Raw genomic sequence first — 19,995 nt, forward strand, 5'->3', positions numbered from 1 at the left:
GATTCCTGCATTGCAGAGGGTTGGACTAGATGACCCTTATGATCCCTTCCAAGTCTATGATTCTAGGAAAAGACAATAATATTGGCGCAGGAAGAGCTAATTTCAAATACCTCTGCAGCTCAACAGGTGGCCAGTCATTATATCTGAAAGGGTTGTTGTGAGAATAAGATGAAGAAGCCCCATGTAAAAGGTAAAGGACCCCTAGACGGTTAAGTCCAGTCAAAGGTGACTATGGGGTTGTGGCGCTCATTTTGCTTTCAGGCTGAGGGAGCCGGTGTTTGTCCACAGACAGCTTTCCGGGTCCTGTGGCCAGCACAATGGCACAATGGGACCCTGACGAAAAACCAGAGGGCACGGAAACGCCGTTTACCTTCCCGCCGGAGCGGTACCTATTTATCTACTTGCACTGGTGTGCTTTCGAACTGCTAGGTTGGCAGGAGCAATAGGAGTTCAACCCATCGCAGGGATTCAAACCACCAACCTTCTGATCAGCACCCCAAGAGGCTCAGTGGTTTAGACCATAGTGCCCCCCGTGTCCATGTAAGCCCCATGTAAGCTGTCCTGAGCTGGTTGGAAGAAAGAAAGATGGGGTGCAAATATTGTAAAGTGCTCTTACTCTTTTACCTGTTATCGTATATCTTGCTCCCTCTTTTATCTGTTAGGAAATTGCTGGCTGTTGATACTGATGATATGGCTGTTGCTGTCTAGGTGTCAAACCTTACATATAGTCAAAGAGAGAGAGCAGAAAAGCAGGCAGAAGTGGTGGTTCTCCGCTGATCCGAACGCCCAACGAAACCTCCTTCATTGACTCATGTGCAAGACATCCCATGCTGGCCTCACTTTCATTTGGGTACAAAAGCCAAGTGCTTGGGGCTTGTGAAGACTGGCTCCCTGAAAAGAGCTCTCTTTTTCTAACTCCCGCTCAAATATAGGAAGAGCCTGGAAGTCAATTGCATACCAGTTGCACAATTATAGCTGGGACTTCTGCAATAAGTGATGGGAAACATGCCCCAAAGTTTGGGCTAATCCTTGCTGAAATATACTCGGAGTCGCAAAGTGATTTCATGCTCTTTATTCAGCTCATAGTGGTGAGGAGGAATGAATGAAAGTCCCCTCAAAGTATCTGCCTTATATACATTATTTACACAATGGGCTGCACATGATTGGCTAATTCCGGAATTGTACTGTAAACCAATCAGGTTGTGGATTCACTTCAATCTGGAGCATGATTGGGTGGTTCCTGCCAACCAATCATACTGCTGCATTGTTCTAGGACCAATCAGACTGCTGCATTCTGAATCCTATTGTTCTAGGACCAATCAGACTGCTGCCTTTTGGATCCTATTGTTCTAGGATCAATCAGACTGCTGCAGTTTGGATCCTATTCGACTCAGTACATAACACTTGCTTTGATGCGATGTCATTTAATCCCTCCACATGCAAATCAAGAGGGAATGCTTGTAGTGATCACACAGGGTCCCTGGACATTCCACTGTCCATTGATCCCTGTGCCACCACTTTAGTTCCTGCTGCCACCACCCAGGCCCTACGGGGTACAATACTGAGTCCAGTCAGGGTTAAATTGGAACATAAACTTCTGTTTATTTATTGCAGTTTAACAAGCATGTGGTTTCATAAACAGTATCGGTCAATTACAATCATGGGGTGCCTATCCAGACCTGTAACTTTCACTACCAGCTCTCACTCACTAAACCACCTCTCAAATATTTACTTGTTTTCCTAGTTCCTAACTGTTCCTGACTCAGCTTATTTCACTACACTAACTCAACCTACCCACAGACTCTATCCCAATTCACTCCCACTCCAACCAACCTCCCAACGAACTCCTCCCTTCACCCCTCCCAGAGCTGGTTTTATAGTCCCTCTGACTCCACCCCCAGTTTCTGATTGGGTAACCTGTTTAACTATTTCACCTCCAGACACTCACATGTTAACATCACAATGCTAATTAAGTAAATCAATCTAATTTGCCTGCAAACAAAGCAGGAATACTGCTCAATGTACAGATCACCTGGAAACACTCTAAAAAGGAATAGTTGACATGCCATGACAAAAATACCATGACAGGGCAAATAAATGGAAATACACAGTTAAAGTTTATCAATTTTTATTTCATTTAATCTTTTCACTTTGACAGGAAATTGATTCACAGTTTATACATCGAAGACATTATGGATTAAAGAGTGTGTTTCATGTTCTCTCTCTCTTGGCTGTTGTTCTGTCTCAGCTGGCAATGTTATCAGGGGTGGAGAAAAAACACAAGGCCTCTTATCCAGCTCCCCAGTTGGCTATGGGAGAAATCTTTAAAAAACAAAACAAAACCAGCTGTCCAAGGAGAGGATTAAAGCCAGTGAAGGATGGATCCGTAAAACCAGTCAAGTTATTTTGGAATGTGTAGATGCGGTGAAGTTATTTTAACTTTGTGCTGAAGGATTAGAAGTGCGTAGTGGGACCTTTTATTCCAATCCATTTATTTGCCGCTTCTGATGGGGATGTAATGTGAGATGTTTTCCCTTTGGATCTCCTGCCAGCTACAAAGAGGGGCAAGCTAGCTGTACCATTTTCTTAATTAGTATGTGTAACTGGCAGTGAAAAGCGACTGGGTGGCTGCTCCGCCAGTCTTCCCAGAGGTGGTGTATTGACCTTTGCAGGCTAAGCCATTTATCTGGAAATAAAAATAACAGCTGGTCAATTTTTTTTTTAATAAAAAAGGGGGGAGAGACAACCAAACACCATAGCTATGTACACCCAAAAAAATTTCTGGAATCAATGGAGACTGAGTACTAGTCCATACACAATCTAAATCTATTACTTCTTCCTTCCTTCCTTCCTTCCTTCCTTCCTTCCTTCCTTCCTTCCTTCCTTCCTTTCTCTGCCCCTGAAAAGCACTTTGTGACAAACTGGGAATCAGGGCAATCTCACACATTATGCAGCAAGAAAACCCATGTTTGGGTGTGGTGTGTGCTCTAAAGACAGTGGCAACCAGTCCCAATCCTTTTGGTGATACCTATATGATTTACCTGTTTTCAGTTAACTTTTTCTGCACCCACATGTTGGCTTTTAAGCATTCACTTAAAAACTTAACTTTTATCAAGATGCTCAAGTACCACAGGCAAGGTGTACTAGATTCTAATCAAGTACTGACCCAGTTCCCTCTAATGCTATTCTCCGTACTTCTCTGCACTGGTTCTTTTAATTATACTGTCTTAAAAGGTGAGAAAAAAACTACCTTATACCAAGTCAAACCATGTAATTATCTAGACCAGGGGTTGTCAACCTGGTCCCTACTGCCCACTAGTGGCCCTTTCAGGATTCTAGGTGGGCGGTAGGGGGTTCTACGGCACAAGCTGAATCCTCCTTCCATCGAGCACTGGTGGGCAGTAAGGAAATTTTACCATCCAGAAAGATGCATTAGTGGGCGGTAGGTATAAAAAGGTTGATCTAGACCAGCTGGCAGCAGATCTTCAGGATTTGAGAGAGGGGCATATCTCCCAGCCCTCCTTGGAAATGAAATCGGAGATTGGGACCTTTTCAGTGCAAAGTTGGCTGGCTGCCACTGAGCTCAGGCTCTTTCCCCTCTTACCTTTGCTCGTTTGCAGAAAGCCTCCTGGGCAGCCTTCTTGTTCTCAGGCTTCCCAGACCAGGCAGCCAGAGCCGATGCTTGCAAGGCCCGCCCGTAGGAGAAAGTCAGCTTCCAAGGTTTAGGCAGAGGGCAGAGATTGATGGCATTGAGGTTGACGGAAGCCTCCTCCTCGCTTTGGCCCCCGGAAAGGAAGCAGATGCCTGCAGGTGGAATCAGAAGGCAAGATTACCATAAAGATTGAAGACTTAATTTGTCAAAATGGACAGGAGGGTGGGGTTGGATTAATTGTGATGCTGTTATCATAGGGGTCACTCTCATTGGAGTTCCTACAAAGCTAACTTTCGCGGCTTTGCTTGCAAGTGTGTGTGTGTTTAAAAAAATAATCTTGATTAGAGTTTATAAAAAATACAAAACTTATTCTCAATTTTTTTGCCCAACATTAATCTAAGTTAAAAGCATGAAGAGAGAGAGATATAAGAAAAAAGAAATAGAAAACAGCTTCCAAGAGGAAATAAAAAAGAGACAGAGATTCTCATGTTGGGCTTAAGCAATTCTTCATTTTAACAATGACATTCCTCTGATTGAATATGACTTGTAGGATAAAGTGATGGCTTGCCTATGAGGCTGAGCTAATTAAGCCTTTCGTCAGTACAGTGGTACCGCGGGTTACATACACTTCAGGTTACATACGCTTCAGGTTACATACGCTTCAGGTTACAGACTCCACTAACCCAGAAACAGTGCTTCAGGTTAAGAACTTTGCTTCAGGATGAGAACAGAAATTGTGCTCCGGTGGCGTGGCGGCAGCAGGAGGCCCCATTAGCTAAAGTGGTGCTTCAGGTTAAAAACAGTTTCAGGTTAAGAACGGACCTCCGGAACGAATTAAGTACTTAACCTGAGGTACCACTGTAGACAGAATGTTTACATTATTCAATGTCACTCGATCCATGCCATCTTTTTAAAGCCTATGGCTTCCCCCAAAGAATCTTGGGAAATGTAGTTTACCAAAGATTCCCATCATCCTTAACAAACTACAGCTCTCAGGCGGAAGCCGTGTGTGCTTTAAAAGTGTTTTCAATGTATGCCGTGGATGTGACCGACACTATTCTACAGAGTCTCTTCACATGTCTGGTTGATTGGCAGCCAGCAACTTGACCAAAAGCATACTTGCAAATCAAATGCAATGGACACACATCTGTAAATCAAGTAAAGAGCAGATTGGGGTGGCCAAGACACATCCTTAAAGAAAACCCTGACAGATTGCAAGGGCTGGAGAATGACCTGGAACAGCTGCTGGGACGGTGCGATGGAGAGCTGTCACTGTGGCCATGGCCACCTCTTCGGGGGTGTACTTCTTGGGACAAGAATGCCCCGCAGTCACCATGTTGGGCTTAAGCAATGTTCCTTCCAGGTAGACATGGTGGTCGTTCAAGGCCTTGTACACAGCAGCCAGCACCTGGGACATGAGAAGAAGTTGGAGTGAAACATGTTTGAGTATACATGTGTAGGATTAGTCCCACTTTATTCAAATGGGTCCACTCCAAAGTAAGTGTGCACAGGATTACTACCTCTAAGCAGAGTTACTCTACAGCAGGCTTCGTCAACCTCGGCCCTCCAGATGTTTTGAGACTACAATTCCCATCATCCCTAACTGCTGGTCCTGCTAGCTAGGGATCATGGGAGTTGTAGGCCAAAAACATCTGGAGGGCCGAGGTTGAGGAAGCCTGCTTTACAGCAGGGGTGTTCTATTGGTGGTATCTGACACCTAGTAAACTAGCAAAGTTGTATAAAACAAACTCGAATAAATGTTGGAGGTGTAAGCGGGCAGAAGGAACAATGTTGCATATGTGGTGGGGGTGTACGAAAATCATAGTATCTATGAAGAACTGAAAAAAAATGTTTGAACAAACATTTGTTAAAAAGCCGGAAGCATTTCTTTTGGGTTTACTAACACAAGATATCCCAAGCGATAAAAGAAGGATATTTTTATATGCCACAACAGCGGCAAGAATGCTTATTGCCAGAAAACGGAAGGGAGAGGAGATTCCAACAAAAGAAGAGTGGCAGATAAAATTATTTGAATTCATTGAGCTTGCTAAAATGACAGAAATAATTAGGACCAAACAAACCAAAAGTTCAGTAATGAATGGGAGTGTTATAAAATCTATTTTAAAAAACATTGTTCTCAAGTAAAACCTTTATGCTTTGACTAATTTTTGCAAAATACAAAACAGTTATTATAAATAAACCATGTAACACCAAGAAATGAGAAACATGTAACGAAGGCAGTTATGGTAATTAAGGGAAAGTGTGACTCGTGTTGAGGTGGACAGAAGTCATCTCAAAAGATTAGAATGTTGATGATTGATAATTTAGAATATTAATTATAGGTAAATGGTGGAGGGAAATTTTTTTTATTTAGTTAATATGTATTTTTATGTTTTTGTTTATCTTTATTTTTGGTTTGAATGTTGGACTGTTTTTTTCCTTTGGATTTATGTAAGAAGCAAAATTCAATAAAAATTATTTTTTTAAAAAAAATACACTACAGCAGGGGTGGGGCTAGCTGTTCGATGTGCACACACCACATGCATGATAATGGATAGATGGATAGGTGCATAATGCACTTATCAGAGTGTGCATGTGCTTTTCTGCACGGAAGACCCATTTGTACAGTAAGCCATGGCATAGGGACACTGTCTTCAGTATTATTTTCAGACTCCCAGGAAGAATAGACAGCCTTTGGGCATAGCTTTTCAGCAGAGAGCCTTGAAGTTGAGAAATAATTCTCAGTTTAAAGGCTTTTTATCTGTGATGGGCTGGCTGGACACAGAGGAGAGGGGAAGAGGCACCTGCTAGGGAACCCACAAGGGAAGAAGGTTCAGAGTCTGGGGAACCATGGTGTGATGGTGATGAGTGGTCAGAGGGAGAAGAGGGAACAGACTGGGAGGAGGAGAAGCTGAAGAGGTAACAGGGTTTAGTGAGAAGGAGGAGTCTGTGGCAGAGAGCAGTACTGAACCAGTGTCACAAGGGGAGGCTGGAGAGGAGGGAGGCCAAGAGGCAGAAATGAGTCAGGCTGGTGAAGAAGCCAAGGCATCTCCCCCTCCTGCTGCGACCAGCTCCCCTCTCCCCTGGTCTCCCAGAACCAGAAGAGGTCTGAAGAGGCCAGACAGACAAGAAGAAGAAGAAGAAGAAGAAGAAGAAGAAGAAGAAGAAGAAGGGGAGGAGGAGGAGGAGGAGGAGGAGGAGGTAGTAGTAGTAGTTTGGATTTGATATCCCACCTTATCACTACCCGAAGGAGTCTCAAAGAGGCTAACATTCTCCTTTCCCTTCCTCCTTCACAACAAACACTCTGTGAGGTGAGTGAGGCTGAGAAACTTCAAAGAAGTGTGACTAGCCCAAGGTCACCCAGCAGCTGCATGTGGAGGAGCGGAGATGCGAACCCGGTTCACCTGATTACAAGTCTACCACTCTTAATCACTACACCACACTGGCTCTCAAGGCAATGGAGTCTCAGATCGCTTGGGAAGGACCTTAGGGAGGAGGAGCTGTGTGATGGCAGAGACCTTTGGTCCTTGCCACTGCCTCATAGGGGCAAGATCTACTGGGATGAGTTGCTGCACTCACTAGACCTGGCCTCCGGAACCAGCTGTGTTTCCTTGAAGCTTCACTAATGCAGTGTGACTTATTGCCAACCTTCTCCTGACATCGTTGAGGTGCAGCAACGTTGAGGTGTGCTTCTGATGCCACCCTTACCTTTTCTGTCACGTACTGGCACCGTTGGAGGTCATGGTCTCCATCGGGCAGGATCTCAGGCTCCACGATGGGGACTAGCCCATGCTGAAGATTCAAGTGAGAATTTAATGGGCTTCTAGATGAACTAGGTTCTAAGTTCATATCCATAGGGAAAGGACCCAAAAAGCTGTCACACCCTCCCACCACCAAGTTGTCAGGAAAACATTGAGTTATTGAGAGGGTATACCTGTTGGCAGATACTGGCATAACGTGCCAGCGTATTAGCGTTCTCCTGGATGGCAAGAGTGGAGGGGGTCGTATCTGTAATTTTCAACACAGCACGCCACTTGCCAAAGTCAGCTCCATCCTTCTTATACTGGGCACAACGCTCAGCAAGGCCATCCAAACCTGAAGGCAAAAAAGAGAAGAAGGATGGGGCCTTTTAGAAGATTTGTATCCCAAGTGCAGAGGGCTGCATTTTAAGTAGCGTGAGTTTTAATCAGAATTTTAACTTCTCATACTTTCCCCCTGGTGTTATGGTTTTATCATTTTGCAAGCTGCTTTGAGGGAGTTTTATTTTTACACAATCAAGCAGTGTCTACATTTTATGAAATAAAATTACTGTATTTATTATTTATACCTCGCCCATCTGGCTGGGTTTCCCCAGCCACTCTGGGCGGCTCCCAACAGAATATTTAAAATGCGATAAAATATCAAGCATAAAAAACTTCCTAATGCAGGGCTGCCTTCAGATGTCTTTGGAAAGTCAGATAATTGTTTATTTCCTTGACATCTGAAGGGACAGCGTTCCACAGGGCGGGAGCCACTACCAAGAAGGCCCTCTGCCTTGCTCCTTGTAACCTCACTTCTCTCAGTGAGGGAACCACTGGATCTCAGTGTCCGGGCTGAACGATGGAGGTGGAGACGCTCCTTCAGGTATCCTGGGCCGACAGATGTGGTATCAACAGAATTTTTAACAAATTCTGTTTGGAACTGACGCGCTCTCTCATATTTCAAGGTTCAGAGGAAAGAAATATCTCACCTTGAATCGTGGTCTCTCCGTTCGTTCCTGCCAATGGAGCTGTGCCTTTGTCCAGCTGTGGATGTTAAACACAAGCATTAGCAAAACGCTCCCAGAATGACTATACAGATTGGTACAGGGCCATTGCATCTAAGCTATGGATTGGTTGATACATACAATGCACTGGTATGCGCTTGATCAATGTCATGTATGGAGAACCTCTGGGGCTCCAGATGTTGCTAAACTACCACTACCACCATCGCTGGCCATTAGCCATGCTTGCCTGGGCAGGTGGAAGGTGTAGCTCAGGCATAGGCAAATTCGGCCCTCCAGATGTTTTGGGACTACAACTCCCATCATCCCTAGCTAACAGATCAGGCATGATGGGAGTTGTAGTCCCCAAACATCTGGAGGGCTGAGTTTGCCTATGCCTGGTGTAGCTCAACAACGCCAGCAGGGACAAAGGTTCCCCACACCTGATTTATATGATCTATATCAGGCTTCCTCAACCTCGGCCCGCCAGATGTTTTGAGTCTATAATTCCCATTATCCCTGACCACTGGTCCTGCTAGTTAGGGATCATGGGAGTTGCAGGCCAAAAACATCTGGAGGAATGAGGTTGAGGAAGCCTGACCTACATCACTGCATAACCTATGTTCTTCTGTCTAAATCGCACCAACAAATGACTCTGAAGGTGTTAGCACCAAATACTCCTATATGTCACGCTATCCCTGCTTTCATAGCCAGTGTAGTGTAATGGTTAGAGTGTTGGACTAGGACCTGGGAGAGCAGGGTTCGAATCCCCGCTACGCCATGAAGCTCACTGGCTAACCTTGGTTCCATCATCATCTCTTAGCCTAAACTATCTCACAGGGTTGTTGTGAGGAGTCACAAATCCTTGGAAGTTAAAGGGGGTATATGAATGTAAATAATAATAATTATAATAATAATAATATTTTTTTAACAAAATAGAGCTGCCACAGGCCCTTGCTATAAAAACAGTCACTTTTTACACCAAAGTGTAATGATAAAAATAGAAAAAAGCCTTAAAGACTAATAACAGCAGTAAAACAAGACCTAAATTGTGTGCGTGCGTGCGCGCGCACACACACACACACACACACACATCCTAAATTGGCATAGCTCAGTTGGTAGATAGGGAAAAAAAGATACCTATCTCAGTTGGTAGAGCATGAGACTCTTTATCTCAGGGTCATGGATTTGAGCCCCGTGTTGGGTGAAAGATTCCTGCATTGAAGGGGGTTGGACTAGATGACCGTTGGGGTCCCTTCTAACTGACATCTCTGTGATATCCGACCTACCCCACTTAAAAGAATGAGCACAACAAAGAGGCCACAGGCACAACTTGTTACCTTCCCAATTCAGTGCTGGGTGAATTGAAAGGTTTTGCCTGGTGCAAAGCAACAGATCGGGATGACTCCAGGCATGCTTTCCTGGGGAGAGCATTCTACAAGCGGAGGAGCCAACACCGAAAAGGCCTGTTCTCATGTCGCCGCTCACTGAACCCAGAGAGGACACATGGAGACAGGTCTCAGATGATGGGACACAGTGTCCGGTTTGGTTCATGTGTGGAGAGGCGGTGCTCGAGGTGCAGAGACAGGAGAACTAGAAGAAGAAGAAGAAGAAGAAGAAGAAGAAGAAGAAGAAGAAGAAGAAGAGGAGGAGGAGGAGGAGGAGGAGGAGGAGGAGGAGGAGGAGGAGTTTGGATTTGATATCCTGCTTTATCACTACCCAAAGAAGTCTCAAAGCAGCTAACATTCTCCTTTCACTTCCTCCCCCACAACAAACACTCTGTGAGGTGAGTGGGGCTGAGAGACTTCAGAGAAGTGTGACTAGCCCAAGGTCACCCAACAGCTGCATGTGGAGGAGCGGGGAAGCGAACCCAATTCACCAGATTACAAGACTGCCACTCTTAACCACGACACCCCACTGGCTCTCCAGTGTGAAGACACTGGTCAGACCTCTTGGCCTTCGTACAGGTAATTATGGAGAAGATATTCACCTTGATTCCAACCACGATGCCCTTGTCCTTGATGACAGTAGGGAAGAGCTTGCCAGTGTTGTCCTTCTGATAGAGGGTCTCGTGGAAAAAAATGACACCCCCTATCTGCTGATTGATGGAGGCGTCGGAAGAGAAGAGGATGTCTCGGAAGGCCCTACGGTTCTCTTCTGTGTTCTCCACTTTGATGCGCTGCAGCCGGTTACCCATAGTACCTGTGAAAAGTTGCCAAAGAGCAAAGCAGGGTGGATAAAAATCAATTATTTAAAAAATAAATAAATCAGATTTTTTTTATTTAAATCAGATTTTTAAAATTTAAATCAGATTTTTAAAATTTAAATCAGATTTTTAAAAATAAAATGCTTTTGGAGGAAAAAGCTTTCTAAAGATAGTTTTCTATTTAAGTTCCATTATAGTCCAAAGGCTATTCTTCAGGAAATAAGGATTTGTTTTAAGTTTTTCTTGTGTGCTAAAACTCAGTCTAAGGGTTTTTTTTAAAAAAACAAACCTTTAACCTCATCAGTTAACAAACATGGATACATATGCTATAATGTTATTGCTCTAGTTAAATAAATTGTTTAAATTGTTATTAAGGAAATGATTATTTTTCTCCTTCCAACAAAGTACAGCAGAAAAAGTTGTCCAAATATAAACAGTTAATAATTTCATAATTATCTGTCTATGTGTTTCTAATAGTATAACCAAATCTGTAATTTTTGATATAACTGTAAAACTACTCTGAAAATTTTTTATTCCAAAAATGAACCTTCCCCTGGTTGTAAATTTTAAGATTATACCAGCAAGAAAGAGTCTGCAAAGAAAAAAAGAAGGAAGGAAGGAAGGAAGGAAGGAAGGAAGGAAGGAAGGAAGGAAGGAAGGAAAGAAGGAAGGAAGGAAGGAAGGAAGGAAGGAAGGAAGGAAGGAAGGAAGGAAGGAAAGAAAGAAAGAAAGAAAGTCTTACTGACTCGTGATTTAAAACAAGTCTTACTGACTAGTGATTTAAAAACTCACCAACAGATTCATCTGCGGCCAGGATTCCTTTGCCTGTGGCCACGATCCTCTGAGCTATGTCTGAGAGGGATTTCTTCTGCTCAGGAGAGAGGGCTGGAAACTGATGGGTCATGATGGCTGAAATCAAACCATAATTCCAGGTTAGAAAACAGTCCAAACCAATGTTTTTAACCATTTGATGTTTTGTTTTGCATTCTGGATGCCACACAAGATAGGACCAGATGATGCTATGTTTTAAATAGCAGAACAATAAGAGGGCATTTTACCGGTATATCAAAAGGTGGAACTGATGTCCAGGGGGAATTTCTGAAAGGTGGTGCTTTCGTGTTTTTTGTATAAAAGAGCTCAACAATTTTGGGGTCTTTCTAAAAAGAACTCAACAATTTTTGGGTGTCCTGGCTTTTGCTTTTTGAAATATGGCAGCCCAAACATGTAGCCAGTTTTTTAAAATATATATATATTCTTTTTTCTACATAGTAAGTTACATTTGTTACACAACAGTTATATTCCAATTCAAGAAAAGACAATTGCACAACAAATATAATTGTGTTTTAAGGTTCTGTCTTATCTGATTCCATCCTCTCTAACATATAGCTAGTTTAATAAAACAAAGCAAAGCAAAATACAAGTTGTTGTTTTTTAAATCCACCTAGCCAAAATGTAAACTGCTGCTTGTGTTGAAGTCCATTTTAGATTGTGCTGGGATCTAGATAGTGCATTTTCTTACACCAACAACTATTACTACCATTGTGCATCTTTTTTCTGGTGCTACCTTCTTCCTCCTTCTCTTCTTCAGCCAAAACCAGCCTCCAAGGATGTAAGTTTCATCAGAGCAAAGATGGGGAGTCTGTGGCTTTCCAGATGCTGCCATATTCCAGCTCCCATCGGTCCCAACTAGCATGAATTAGATTAGCTCATCCCTAGCTACAGGAGAAAAGGGATGCGCGTGGTGCTGTGGGTTAAACCACATAGCCTAGGACTTGCCGAACAGAAGGTAGGTGGTTCGAATTCCCGCGACGGGGTGAGCTCCTGTTGCTTGGTCCCTGCTCCTACCAACCTAGCAGTTCGAAAGCATGAAGTGCAAGTAGATAAATAGGTACCACTCTGGCGGGAAGGTAAACGGCATTTCCGTGCACTGCTCTGGTTCGCCAGAAGCGGCTTAGTCATGCTGGCCACATGACCCGGAAGCTGTACACCGGCTCCCTCGGCCAATAAAGCGAGATGAGCGTCGCAACCCCAGAGTCGTCCGCAACTGGACCTAACGGTCAGGGGTCCCTTTACCTTTAGCTACAGGAGACATGTAGTTTTGTGCTCAGGGCGGCCACAGATTGGACAGAACACCAAAGCTATGCATCTTTAACTGCAATCTCAGCAAATTTATCTGCGTAGATTAGAATGTTTGTTTCTAGGTAACTATTTGATCTTCCACTCAGCAAAGGCTTTGCCCTAATGCTAACAAGCCCCCTTCTTTCGCCTGGCCTGCCTTGCTACTGTTTGCTAATGTACAGCTTTTCACTCTTTCCCGGGTATTATTCATGTGGAGCTGAAAGGTTTTCAGGTTTATAGGAAGAGGAGGAATTTCTGGATTTCACGTGGATATGTTAGGCCTAACTGTAATGCAAGATGCTTTGAGTCTAAACTGCTATCTTGTGGACAACACCTGAAACTGCAGAAAGGGGTTTGCAAGTCAAGGTAGAGTTGCATCATTTAGCCGCTGCAACACACAGGGGCACAGCAAACCCTAAAACCTTGCCTGGATTGCAGATCACTGTTCTGCTTTGCTTGCTTGTTTGGTTAACCTCCACCTTTTAGAAACTTTTAAGGGAGTTTCTGTACGTGATGTGGAGGGAAAGTGGGGAGCAGGTGAGGCTCGTCAACCTGGAAAGGTAGCCCATCTAGGACATGGAAAACTCTGACGCTAAACCTCCACTGCCTTGTCGGATACCTTCAGGACCGTCTTAAGCATGTCCGGCGCTGTGGTACACGGCTCCCTCTGGAGCTGCCCCCCCCCTCATTTCCCAGAGTTGTCAACCTTTTTTAGGGAGGACAGCGCTGCCGGCGGGCTGGAGGAAGCGGGCAGTGGCTGGAGGGCGGCTCCTCTGGCAGGGAAGAGGTGAAGGCTGGACGTCTTGGCTCCTGGCTCAGCTGGCCGCTTCGTGCCGCGGTGGCCACGGCAGACGGAGGCTCCAGGTGTGGTGCTGCTTCAGCGTGGCATGGCGGAGGCGGGTGAGGGCAGCAAGCTGGTGCCAGGAGGCACTTTATCCAGTCTCCGCCTCTTCCCTGGCACCCTAGCACCCCGCGCCACTAGCATCTATGGGTAAGATGCCCCTGGATATCTTTGGGAGTAAACCCTACAGGAATCCAGAGTGGAGTCCCTAAGACTGTAGGATAAAAAAGGTAATGGGACCCCTGACCATCAGGTCCAGTCGTGACCGACTCTGGGGTTGCGGCACTCATCTCACTTTATTGGCCGAGGGAGCCGGCGTACAGCTTCTGGGTCATGTGGCCAGCATGACTAAGCCGCTTCTGGCGAACCAGAGCAGCATATGGAAACGCTGTTTACCTTCCAGCCGGAGCGGTACCTATTTATCTACTTGCGCTTTGTGCTTTCGAACTGCTAGGTTGGCAGGAGCAGGGACCAAGCAACAGGAGCTCACCCCGTTGCGGGGATTCAAACCGCCGACCTTCTGATCGGCAAGTCCTAGGCTCTGTGGTTTAACCCACAGCGCCACCCACGTCCCTAAGACAGTAGGATAGTCACTGCTTTTTTTCTGGGGGGGGGATGCAGGGGTACGCATACCCCTAAACATTTTGTGAATCTAAGTTTTGCCTCACTGAGGGGCAGTATTTCAATATGCGTAGGAAAATGAGAGTACCCCTAAACATTTTTTTAAAGAAGAAAAGCACAGAGGATAGTGCATTGTACCCCTCCTTCCAGCAACTCCTGCAGTCAAGCTGGTGTCAGATATATTGCTCTGCTTTCCTTTGGACCCCATCAGTGAGTCGAAGAAGGGGGTCTTTTTATCTGGGCAGTCCAGAACCTCCATACACACTGCCCGGGCTTGCATCCCAGGGAGCTTAGTTCCTTGCCAGTAACACCTAAGACAGTGGTGGCAAACCTATGGCACGCGTGCCAGAGAGGGCACTCAGAGCCCTGTCTGTGGACATGTGCGCCGTCACCCCAGCAGGGCTGTAGCTTCCAAGTAGTTTGAGAACTAAGCTCTTTGAAAACTGAGGTACCACTTTATTTATTTTTCCCAATTTGAACTGTATTTATTTATCTCCCCCCCCCCCCCCGCCCACGGGTGATGATTTTCTGGAGTCAAAATGAGAGTACCCCTAAACATTTTTTAAATAAAAAAAAGCACTGAGTTATACCATAAAATTATATATCAATGGAAAGATAATTTAATGAAGAATGTAACGCAGTAACTTTTATGAAGGATTATTTATTACAACAGCAGTCATAAAGAAGAAACGTGAAACACACAGAAAAAAAATGAGATATACAAGTTAAATTGCCGTGTTGGCACATTGCGATAAATCAGTGGGTTTTGGGTTGCAGTTTGGGGTCTCGGTCTCTAAAAGGTTCGCCATCACTGACCTAAGACCTGCTACTCTTCACAGTTCCTTTGAGCTTTCAAGGTAATTAATCTTTAGAGTCATGAGGACTTGGATTCCACACACCCCCAAATGAAGATGGAGACCCAGTTGAGAATAAGCAAGGATCACAGTGCTTCCCCTCCACCCCCAGAAGACAGCCCATCTAACAAAGAGAGTCACCCTGGTTATTTCTAAGATTGTCATTCACAACACAACAGGTTTTTGCTTCAGTTGTTCATTTCCCAAATGGCTTTTTTCTCCATTAGGGTTCAGGTCTCATATATACGGTAACTGCTGATGATTATGTCTGCTTTAAAATCAATAATGTTTCCCCAAGCACAAAAAGTTCAATACTAGAAAAGGCAGCATCGTTCCACGGGACGTCCCAAATTTAGAGACGTCAGAGGCATTTTAAGCAAACAAGGCTGTTTGCCTCATTCAAGTCCCTGGCAAAGGTACAACAGGACATTGACATGAATTGTCAATAGTGCTGGAATTTGGCCATTCCCCAGGCCCCTGCTTAGGGAAGCAGAAAAAAAAACACAGTAGATCAAAATATCTACTAATATCAGCACAAAGGTTGCCTTCTGTTAATGTTGCAACTGACTGGGGACCAAAGTACAGGAGTTTGAGGAAATAAGAAAGGGGAGATTTCAAAATTCTTGGCACATCCTCATTTTTCAGGTCACCTTAAAAGGAGGTGGTGTTGTGGCAGTTTGGGTGGACATACAGTTCTGCAATCTCTCCCTGGATTTTCTAACCCAAACCCTTGCACATAACTGCCAAAACTGCCATCTTTCCCTTAAAAACAACAACAGGCAAATCACCTTAAGATTTGGGCTGCAAGCACAGCACACACACTTAAAAAGTCATAAGAACTGTAGTTTGTTAAGGGTACTGGAAATTGTAGTTCTGTGAGAGTGTAAACTACAGTTCATAAGATTCTTGCAGGGGGCTGGGGTGGAGGAATTCCTGGCTAAGTCACACAACTTGACCTCCAAATTTGGGAGTCTGAGGGGATCAAACACAGTATCTGACCTTGCTTAATTTCTGGACATCCCTCATAATTAGGTAAAGGGACCCCTGACCATTAGGTCCAGTCGTGCCCGACTCTGGGGTTGTGGCGCTCATCTCGCTTTATTGGCCGAGGGAGCCGGCGTACAGCTTCCAGGTCATGTGGCCAGCATGACTAAGCCACTTCTGGCGAACCAGACCAGCGCACGGAAGCGCTGTTTACCTTACCGCCGGAGCGGTACCTATTTATCTACTTGCACTTTGATGTGCTTTCGAACTGCTAGGTTGGCAGGAGCAGGGACTGAGCAACGGGAGATCACCCCGTCGCGGGGATTCGAACCGCCGACCTTCTGATCCAGCGCCACCCGCGTCCCCTCTCATAATTAGGGATTCCTTAAATGTGGGTTTTGTTTAAGGGTGCAATCACAGCATACATTCAAAGCACAAATAGCTGACCTATGGACCTCTTTTTAAGCTTCACGTGCTCATTCTGTATCAGCAGAAGAAATAGTTTTCCTATTAAACCAGGATTGACAAAACCCTCAGGAGGTAGTGGGCTCTCCTTCCTTGGAGGTTTTTAAGCAGAAGTTGGATGGCCATCTGTCATGGATGCTTTAGCTGAGATTCCTGCATTGCAGGGGGTTGGACTAAATGACCCTCAGGGTCCCTTCCAACTCTACAATTCTGTGATCCCATATTCTAGGTGACCTAGGTGTCCCATCTTTAAGACCCCCTTCATCCCTCCAGTGTAAATTTATTCTGGATAAACCCTGTAGCAACAGGTAGAATTCTATGACCTTTGCTACTGTATTTACTTTTGCCTAAAGGCTTACATTACTTGCCGCCACTCCCACAGCTAGAACGATGCATGTGATTGAGTTATATGCTGGAAATATGAAGGCAAAAATGAAGAATAATCTCACTGAGCTTTCAAAGATAGTTTGTTGACATTTAAAGGCATTATGGAGGGTATAAAAGGGTATCATGGGCAGAATCCTTTCCCGATATTTCTGGAGCGAATGCAGCCATGTGATTCACTGCTCAATTGTGCTGCCTGATCCCATGTGCCACTTTCTGAAGCTGACCCTGGGATTGTTTCTGGTCCAATTTTTGAGGTGCAATGGATATTCAAGTGGTGGCCTTTGCACCACAGCTGGAAAACTGAAAGCTTCTTCCTAGCAGGCTCCACCATGGCATAATTGCTGCATTTTAAAAGAACTGCTGCTGTAGTATGCACAAATTGTGTTACCTGGAACCCCACCTCTGCAGCTTGAAGTGCTTCACCACTTCTTTTTTGCCTCTTCCTTTTTTGCCTCTTCCGTCCTCTCTCTCTCTCTCTCTCTCTCTCTCTCTCTCTCTCTCACACACACACACACACACACACACACACACACACACTTTCACTTCCTTTACTGCTCCTGTGTTCTTTGTGGATACGTTCATAGATATCGGGAAATGTGTATAAATTCAAACTCCGGGGGCATCCTTCGTACCCTCCAACATTTCCCTGATGAAAATAGGGATGTTGTATATAATAACAACAATTGAATTATTTATGTCCCTGACTCAGTTGTCCCAGCCACTCTGGGCAGCTTCCAACATATATAAAAACATAATAAACATTTGAAAACTTCCCTATACAGAGCTGCCTTCAGGTGTATAGTTACTTATCTCCTTGGTTCGGGGGTCGCATGACTGCATACCCTCCAACATTTCTCCGATGTAAATAGGAAAAGCAGGACATTCTGGGATCGAATCAGAAAGTGGGATGGCTTCAGTAAATCTGGGACTGTCCCTGGAAAACAGGGACACTTGGGAGGGTCTGCATCCTTTCAGTTTTCACTGGGGGAGGGGTGTGAGGGGAGGATTTTTGCAAACAATCAAATAAATCTCACACCGCTGTTCTTTTAAAGCTTTTCTTGCGGAGGTGTTTTTTTCTTTTGCAGTATTGCATAACTCTAGTGTACATCAAGCAAGTTATCGACACCATTTCAAAAAGCACCATTGCCATGCTTAGCTATTGGGCAGGCAGGCAGTGGGGAATCTGAAGTTGTTGTACTCCAGGCCCCATCAGCCCCAGCCAGCATGGCCAATGCTCAAGGATGATGGGAGTTGTAGTCTAGCAGTATTGGGTGGTCACAGATTCCCCCATCTTAGTGCACACCCTGGAAATGATCTCTTTCAGCTTCTGCCTTCTGAAAGAAGGTACAGGGTTATAAAGACTAGGACTAGCCATCTGAGAAACAGTTTCTATCCAAAGGCGATTTTGGTTTTAAACGCAGTGTAAGGTAGTCCCTATGGGAATATATTGTATTTAATTATGGGGTATCAAAGTTTTTAGGGGGCTAACCAGGCTGGGATAGCTGGATTGTTGGTTTTGAATGTCTGATGTAGATTTTTTTCAATTTCGTTGTTCTGTATGGGACAATGACAATAAAGATTATTGTATCGTATCGTATCTACATTTGACTTGGCTGTGGTAAGGTCTTTTGCATGGATGGAGAGTCGCCAACAATTATGAAGGGGAGTCTGGGCAGCACCTTTGGTTTCTGCAACAATCCTGGAGTGAATTTAGGTGACAACACGCCTACTTTTTGTGGGACATGAAGATACTTACAAAAGCAGAAGGTTCCAGGCACCGAGTGTGGATCAAAGCAGAAAGGAAAGGTGGGTGTGTTTGGGACTTAGCAGCAATCCCATTTGCCTAAGGCAGCAACGCATGTTGTTTGCAACTGATGAAATGAGCTTGCAAGTATTTGGTTCTCACTGGCAGGGCCCCAGATTGTAAAACAAGCTTTCTGCAGTCACTGATCAAGATAACAAGCTGGAAATGTTGAAATTTGCACAAAGGGGGGTTGAAAGCGAGGAAGGTACTGCCAGAGCCCAGTCCCGCCTCCTTGACATCCTTTAAGCTGCAAAACCTCTATTTTTGTGCACAATTTGTGCCTTGGGGAGGAAGGGTCCCTACGAATGGTAGAGACACCCTCGGTGGATGTCTTACACGTGGACAGACCACTTTGCTCATACGAAGCATGACCCAAACTCTAGTCAGGAGAAATGCACCCCCAGATATTATAACAATTCATCCTAATACCATTTCACTCATTCTGTACCACACACAATTCTTGCCTACGGTAGAAATCCCTTGCATGGAATGATTATTACTATTGTCGTTTAAAAAGTCAGTATCAAGGCTGCATGAAACCTTCTGAAAGAAATATTCACTGGTTAAAAAGCAACAGCTGGACAACTTGCAAAGAAAGTGACACACTTTCTTTGTGTTTCTTCTAGCAACAAAATGCAGTCTTTGTTCAAGGGTTTTCTGTGATAAGGTAGAGAGAGGAAACATAAGCATACACTAATCCAGTAATAAAACCCAAGCTTCTCTCATGCACACACACACACACACACACACACACACACCCCACTCTCTGTCTCGCTCTTCCATAAACTTTTCAGAACATGTATAACATTCATTCGCACGCACCGTTTGGGTGGTTGTCTCTGCCTCTGCCGTAAATTCCTGTTGGTGAGGTGGCTGCAGCCAAACAGGTCGAACTCTGCAACTCTGCAACAATTTATACCTTCCTATGTCAGTTACTAGTTAACTTTTCTCCTAGTTTATTTTTCCTCCCCCCTCTCTTCCTCTTCTTCAAGCTGGTTGGAGAGGTGCGAATACTCAGCAGCTCTGATTGGCTACTGAACAGTGACAGAGCTCAGCCAATAAAATGTGCCCCCCCCTTTCATGTGCAAACAGAGCCTTCCTACCTATAGGATGTAACATACAGGCATTAGCAGGCAGGAGATAGCTGTGTTTTCGCAAGGAGGCTGACAGCACCATCATGACTAAAAAGCCAGGCTCCCTGAATTCAGGCATGCATATTCCTAACTGCAGCCTTTTAAAATTCTGCTCCTAGGTACATGTTTGTATACAGGTCATTTCAAAAGGCTCTTCCATTTATGCATTAGCATGAAACTTCTCTGTAG

The 19,995-nt window shown here is 44.7% G+C and overlaps 1 protein-coding gene across 1 annotated transcript; it reads right to left on the bottom strand.

Moving 5' to 3' along the window:
• Window positions 1-2,111: 2,111 nt before the first annotated feature.
• ALDOB (aldolase, fructose-bisphosphate B) lies at window positions 2,112-19,653 on the bottom strand. The gene is made up of 9 exons (XM_081845442.1): window positions 19,496-19,653; window positions 11,392-11,508; window positions 10,384-10,595; window positions 8,382-8,436; window positions 7,587-7,747; window positions 7,361-7,444; window positions 4,886-5,060; window positions 3,605-3,804; window positions 2,112-2,686 (listed from the first exon to the last, which is right to left on the bottom strand). The coding sequence occupies exons 2-9, from the start codon at window positions 11,501-11,503 to the stop codon at window positions 2,591-2,593; spliced, it is 1,095 nt and encodes a 364-aa protein (XP_081701568.1). The 5' UTR covers window positions 11,504-11,508; window positions 19,496-19,653; the 3' UTR covers window positions 2,112-2,590.
• Between the last annotated feature and the right edge of the window lie 342 nt (window positions 19,654-19,995).

This window comes from Podarcis erhardii (genome assembly GCF_964252035.2).
Source record: "Podarcis erhardii genome assembly, chromosome: 17".
NCBI lineage: Eukaryota > Metazoa > Chordata > Lepidosauria > Squamata > Lacertidae > Podarcis > Podarcis erhardii.

What these genes read in the sequence shown, in the direction of transcription:
- ALDOB (XM_081845442.1), bottom strand. Translation starts at nt 11,503, where the DNA reads ATGACCCATCAGTTTCCAGCCCTCTCTCCTGAGCAGAAGAAATCCCTC. An exon ending in ATGCCAGTATCTGCCAACAG is followed by an intron (nt 7,445 to 7,586) that starts GTATACCCTCTC and finishes TTGAATCTTCAG; the next exon opens with CATGGGCTAGTCCCCATCGT. An exon ending in GCCAGTACGTGACAGAAAAG is followed by an intron (nt 5,061 to 7,360) that starts GTAAGGGTGGCA and finishes CTCATGTCCCAG; the next exon opens with GTGCTGGCTGCTGTGTACAA.